Here is a 6,849-nt window from a genome sequence, read left to right on the forward strand (position 1 = left end):
CCAGATTTTTCGTACAAGTATACTACCTAAACCACTTGCAAAACATGAAATTAATTAGTATGACTTTATCATCTTTGATCTGCAAGTTTTTCTTGATTTAATTTCTTGTTTTATAAATTACATAATGTTTGTTCCTTCTGATTTAACTAAGAAACGAAAATTAATTTACTGAAAATTCATGAGAATTATTTAACTAATGAACAAAAATAATGAAAAATAAAGAGAAGAGTAATAATAAAGTGTTCTAACCAGTTTGCCGATGAAATTAGAGCGGTTGATGACAGCGAAACTCGTCGAAATGGTGTAGCTCTGAAGATGCGGCTAGTCGGAAATTAGATCTAGGGTTTGAACTTTAGATGAGAGAGAAACAAACTCATAGAAATGATTTTCTATTCTATGATTCTATCAGTAACTTCTAGATGTTAAGATGTAGTAAATAATATTATATATATATATATATTTATATATATATATGGATGGATGGGTGGATCGGGTGATGGGTTGGATGAAGGTCCACCCGAATCCGACCCGATCCGTCACCCGATCCATCCGTCATCCATTTATAATCCGCCTTTGATCGGGTTTTTATCCATATTTTCGGGTCGAATGGATCGGTTATCCGCGGGTTCGGGTGAAATTGCCAGCTCTAGGGTACAGTTGTAACTCTATGTACCCCTTTGATCCGCCACTGGTGCTAACAACCCAAAATGTAAATATTAGTAATTAAAATAACTGATTTGGATCAATTATAATTTTCTTTTCTAAATACGATCTAAATTTGCCTTGACCAATGAACGTGTAATAAGGCTAAGCTATTGTGGATCAATGCGGAAGGTTACGATGGATGCAGCCATTGATTCCTCATCCACACGAATGGAAAATTAAAGAAAAAAAAAAAAAGGCGAATTGCACGAGCAACATGCAGGATAATGGCTATCACAACAACAATTCAAAGACGAGCATTGAAATACCCACTTGAGCTCATACTAAGTTGCAGATCATGTGCTTTGCAGTCAGGAAACAGGATAACACCTCAACAACATACATTTTATTATAGTGTAGGAGTGTTATCTAAGTGTATACACTCACAAAACGCAACAATAATGTGGAAGGTCATGCATAAGATAATACAAGGTTCTCTGACAGTATTGTGTAAAGAAACTGCCTGGCTTCTGATAAAGTGCACTGTGCACGTAAACTCGAATGGTCCCCAAAACTCAATGGAGTTAGAAAAATTATTGGTGGTACTTAACATATGACAAGTACTCCAGAGCTATAATTGAGATGGACCAAGGACACTACGAAAGGCCATTAGATGACTAAAGAATGGCATTGACAGATATCGGTACACATGGAGATCCACAAAACTGCATCGAAAAAACAGAATAGTCCGTGTGGTACCTTTTACAATTTGCACGTCTGCTTACTGCAAGAGACAACATGAAATTAGTCATGTGCTTCATGCTTGAACTCACATATCACCATCTCTTACGTACTTTGTTTTTATATCCGCCCCCTCTCCCTGAAGGTGTTGAGGGAGATTGAGAGCTGGGGAAAACATGTTGTATAGTATACAAGCAATATTAGAAAATAGCAACAATCTTACAAAAATCATGCATCAGTTACAGACTTACAGGTTTATAAACATTAGGAATCAAAACAGAAAATGTGCATAAGGCAACTGTTATTCTCCAAATATAATGTCTCAAGTTGCATCGGTTTTTGACCTTTACTCTTAACTCATAAAATCTTGATGCAGCTCAAACATAATATCATTGTAAGTAAATGCGTATATTTTTTTTTTTTATCCTAATCAATGAATACACTGATGCTCATGGGGAATGGCATTTATCGTTAATTATAGAAAACAGAGAAAAATGGTGTAAATCGAGGAATCTGTAATCTCTATTTCATAAAGATAAGATTGTTTAAAGATCTTAATTATGTAGTATTTCTGTTAATGGAATCTCAAGATTCTTAACAGCTCACTGTTAAGTGATATACTGTATGATTGAGTTTATCAAGGAAGGCTTACATTATTGTTACATGTAAATGAAGTAATAATGTGAATAACTATACCCTTAGGTATTACACCACATAATGCAGGATAAGAAGATGGATGAGTTGCATTCCCGAGATGCAAATAAAGATCGAGCTTGAATGACAGTTAGACAAAGACAGCATAAGCAACATAAAATAGCTAAGGCCGATAATTAATGAGTATAGAGATGGCAACTGTATGATTTAGAAGGGTTTAATTAAGTAAAGGTCAAATTGTTATGGATCATCTATGATACTGTAAACTTCCTCTAAGTCACGAGTCATCTGGTTCAATATCGGTTTTGGACCTAGTCATATTCAGGTCTGTTATTTTTCTTTATCATAATTACAGAACAATTATTATGATCATATTGATTTTAGGATTGGTTTAGTTGATTTAGTTAGAGTTTAGTACGAACCTCAGTCCAGTAACTTTAGGTTGGGTGATTCGATATTGGCTAGTTCTGTCCAACTTAACAAGGAGGTATAATGATGCAAGAGTATAAAAGTATACACAATATAATTATGCTGCAAGAGAAATGTGCCTTAACAAGAGTATTATGTATTAAAGAATCAATGAATGCTACAAAGTGTCCTTATCTTTACAAAACTTGCTGCCTAAACAACTATTGATTGAGTAAATTGAGAAGGGAAACCCTTGTTTTAATAAAGCATCTTGAGACAGACTGCATAGAGTTCTCGAGTTCTTGAACAATTGTTTCTAATGTATCTAATTTGTTCATCACATCCTTTGTTTCAGCAGCTGAGTACTTATCAGAAAGAGCACACAGGGCATGATCAATGTACTCTACTTCTGAAAGATAATCAGCATCAGTGGATGCAGTTTTGGATTTAACAAGTTTCGCAACCAAGGACCAGCCGCGTGTTTGAGAGATTTTCTTCCCCATTATGTATGGAAGAAGAGACTTTAAAGTTGTTAGACAGATAGTTTCAGTTTCTTTTAGAGTTCTTACAATGGTACATGCATTTTCTGACTGCGCAAAGGCGCGGCTTTTCTCTGATTTCTTCAATGTCAGAAGACACTTAGTAAGCACCTTGTTAATTTTCTTTCTTGAGATTACATATGAATGAACGCCTACATCAACAGTTCCTCTACGGAGAGCTGATTTAAGGTCTAGAATGGATTGATTCATTTGAGACAATGCATCGAGTGCAGAACTAGATGCAACTAGCAATGCAAGAGATCCATCTAGAACCTCTTCAACCTCAACCCTATAGTGTTTATGTGAAAGGATTTGTTCGTTGTGTGGTAAACGAATCAACTCGTTCATTTGCTCATGCAAATCCTTCACACTGCACAAGCTTTGACATAAAGAAGACGAAGATGAGGGTGTTGCTTGTGAGGCCTTTAGCCTGCGGAGGTGACTCTCAATGTTTGCATCAAGTGGGTGAGATGAGGATGGTAGACTGGCTGAACGGTTGTGCAAAGAAGTTTTTGGAATTGCCATTTTTCTAAACTTCAGAAAAAAACTTTAAGCCTTTACTAAAAACTAAGGAATAGAAGAGATGTTATGTTGCTTAATTACTACAAAAAGCCTTGGCCAACCTCTATATTTATATACAATGAGGCAAGGAAGCTAGAGTGTGACAACGCGGAGGGATCCCATAGATGCCGCCTTTGATTCCTCTTCGATCTACACCATCCGGATATTATAAAAAAAACCGAAGTACACGAGTGGCATGCAGGAGATTGGAAGACACAAAAAGGACAAGCATTTAGTTTCTCACATGAGCTCCATTATTCAATTGCACACAGATCAAGTGGTGTGCAGACTTATGTGTATTTGATAAAGGCGTGTAAGCGTAAAAAATATACTCTTGGATAATATAACTTGATCCTGAATATAATTAGTGATAAATTAATACTGAACAAGTATAATATAATAGAATGCTCCTTGGAACAGAAATGGGTAAACGATTAATTTGAAATAATCGTATATTCGTGTCATTTGATGACTTTGAAGGTCATACATAAATGAGAAGTGGAGGATTGAGAGAATCACCAGTTGGCACACTTCAAACTCTTACAGACTACAAACATGCCAAACACATTTGTTTGGTTAGCGAAAATACCTAATCAAAGATGCCAATTTAAGTTATGTATATGATTCAGAAATTTTAAAGCAGAAAACAGAGTTTTTCCTGTGAAATTTTTTAGAAAAATAAATAAATAAATGCAGCAGAATCAATTTTAATGAATTTCTGCAATGCAAAAATGTAAGCAAACGTCTAATTAGCATAGGAGGCATAGAAGCTGTTGATGTAACATGGACAATACGCGTGTTCAAGGTGTAACATCATATAGAAAATGTTGTCACATTTGTTTACCCTAATGCAACATCTCTATGTAACATCATTTGTTTTCGCTTGTGTTCACAAACCAAGATAGAGGGAAAAGCTAATCCTGAGACAAACCAAGTTTCCACTGCTTGCTACGAGTCTATGAAGTGTTAACTGAGAAGTTGCACTCAGGTTTCAGGGGACGCGGCTAAACAACCAAATGAAGCAAGAGAACATACACGTGGGTGGAACCTCTTTCCAAAGTCTAACTAATTAAATAACTATTAGTGCTTATTAAAACGTTAAGTATAATTAAGATCAACTACAAGTGGCTTAAGATATATTAAATACATAAATTAGTACATGTTGAAGGAAATATTATTACATTAATCATCCAAAGCATGCAGTGTGATGCTCTAGTAGCTCAAAATAGAAGCTCTGTAGATCTCAATGCCGCTGACTGCTTAAACATGACAGCACGTCAGCACTTAGCTAAAAGATAGGTAGTTAGAATTTGCACGTGGAAACAACGCAAACCAGATCTCATGGGTGCTAATATCTGAGTAAATCAATATTACGATATCAAATGTTGATTCATTTTTCTTACCTAAAACTGCACACAGAAATTTTAAAACGTGCTGTATTGGATTTGTATATATAGATCTCAACAATATGGGTTGCCTCGGAAAAACATTTGGAATCTCAATAGCTCTGAGCTTAGTTATGAAACTAAAGTCTATGACAGGACATGGCTGTAATAATCACCAGTTTGGGTTACAGGAAAATGGAGCAACCATGAACCATGTGAGTAACAAGCCGAAAATTGATTATGATAAACATGGCCTAAGGAATTTTAGATATTCATTAATTCATAGGACATATTCAGGGCTTGTTTACTCCATTGATTCTATTGAACTGAAATTTTTTTTTAGTTAAACTGAATTAACTGATTAAAACTGAATTTTTCTAGGTAAATATACATTGTTGATTCTTTGGTTCTTTTGTGAATTTCTCATAAGCAGTTAACGTTTTAACTTTATATGAAACTGAATTGCTGTTGCTCAAAACTAAATTTTACTGATCTAAAGTGAAATTCTGTTGATTAGTAATGATTATACTTAGTATACAGTGTTATTTTTCTTTAGTTTAGGAAGAATAATCGTAATACCAAAATAAGAAAATTAAACTAGAACGAGGGCTAAGAACAAGGGCTAGAGGAAGACTACATACCTACTTGATCACATAGAAATGCATACAAAGAAACATGCAAAGTGTTAAAAGTGCAAGAAATAGAATTAACACACAGGATAATTAACCATGTTGCAAGAGAGATCAATTTGTATAATTCAAATTCTTTAATTCAAAATACTACAAAACTTTCTTGATCTTTGTACAAAATTGGTGGTCCGAATAACTTCTACATATTCCTAGTTGTATACATTGAGAAGGGAAACTCTTGTCTTAACAAAGCATCTAGAGATAGACTCCAAGCCATCTTCGAGGTCTTGGATGACCTTTTCTAACAGCTCTAATTGCCTTAGTACAACCTTAGTTTCATCACTTGAATGGTTGTCTGAAAGAGTGCTCAGGGCATTATCTATGCAGACTACTTCAGTAATGCTTTCTGCATCGCGAGATGCCTGCTTAGACTTCACAAGTTTTGCAACCAAGGACCATCCGCGTGTCTGAGAAGCTGTCTTATTCCCCATCAGAAATGAGAAAAGAGACTTCAATATTGATAGACTGATTGCCTCAGCCTCTTTTAGCATTCTCACAGTAATGCAGGCACCTTCAGGTTGTGTTAAGGCACAGTTCTTCTCGGCTTTCTTTAAATTTGCAAGGCTCTTGGAGAGTACCTTGCAGACCTTCTTTCTCGACACCTCAAATACATGGATTCCTTCATCATTGCTACCCCTACGGAGAGCTGATTCAATCTCTAGAATAGAATCTTTCATTTGAGTTAGTGCATCAAGTCCGGAGCTAGAGGCGTCTAACAGAGAAAGAGATCCCTCGAGAACCCTTTCAACTTCTTTCTTGTGATGCTCATTAGAAAGAACTTGTTGGTTTTTTGGCAAATGAATCATATCATTCATCTGCTCAAACAAGTCCTTTATGTTGCACAAGTTTTGGCATATTGATAAAGAAGAGGGCCTTGTTTGAGTCGCCGCCCTCAGCTTACAGAACTGAAGTTCAATGCTTGCATTGAGTGGATGTGAAGTGGATGGCAAACTAAGTGAACGAGTGTGGGAAGAAGTTTTTAGAGTTTCCATTTTTGAATTTTGAACTTTTCGACAAATATATGTAAATCTTTTTTTTTTTTTTTGGATTAGGAAGTTATATTTGTTTCTAAAGCATTTGCCACACCTGTTTATATAACATAACAAAGAGCCTAGAAAAGACCTCATCTAGGAAAAGGATTCCCATGGATTCCGCCTCTGATTCCTCAGCTACACGATTACAGCACACGAAAATCAATGTAGGCGAGTGAAAAACAGGATAGCAGGAGAC

General features: G+C 35.7%; 2 protein-coding genes across 2 annotated transcripts; both read right to left on the reverse strand.

Annotated features, from left to right (window-relative positions):
* Positions 1–2,666: 2,666 nt before the first annotated feature.
* On the reverse strand, positions 2,667–3,509 carry LOC145592269 (uncharacterized). The gene has a single exon (XM_081648717.1). It carries the CDS (start codon positions 3,507–3,509, stop codon positions 2,667–2,669), a length of 843 nt encoding a protein of 280 aa, XP_081504843.1.
* A 2,259-nt stretch (positions 3,510–5,768) lies between these two features.
* On the reverse strand, positions 5,769–6,611 carry LOC145592270 (uncharacterized). The gene has a single exon (XM_081648719.1). The coding sequence runs from the start codon at positions 6,609–6,611 to the stop codon at positions 5,769–5,771; it is 843 nt and encodes a 280-aa protein (XP_081504845.1).
* Positions 6,612–6,849: the final 238 nt, after the last annotated feature.

Source organism: Chenopodium album, chromosome 18 (assembly GCF_948465745.1).
Source record: "Chenopodium album chromosome 18, dcCheAlbu1.1, whole genome shotgun sequence".
Classification (NCBI taxonomy): domain Eukaryota; kingdom Viridiplantae; phylum Streptophyta; class Magnoliopsida; order Caryophyllales; family Amaranthaceae; genus Chenopodium; species Chenopodium album.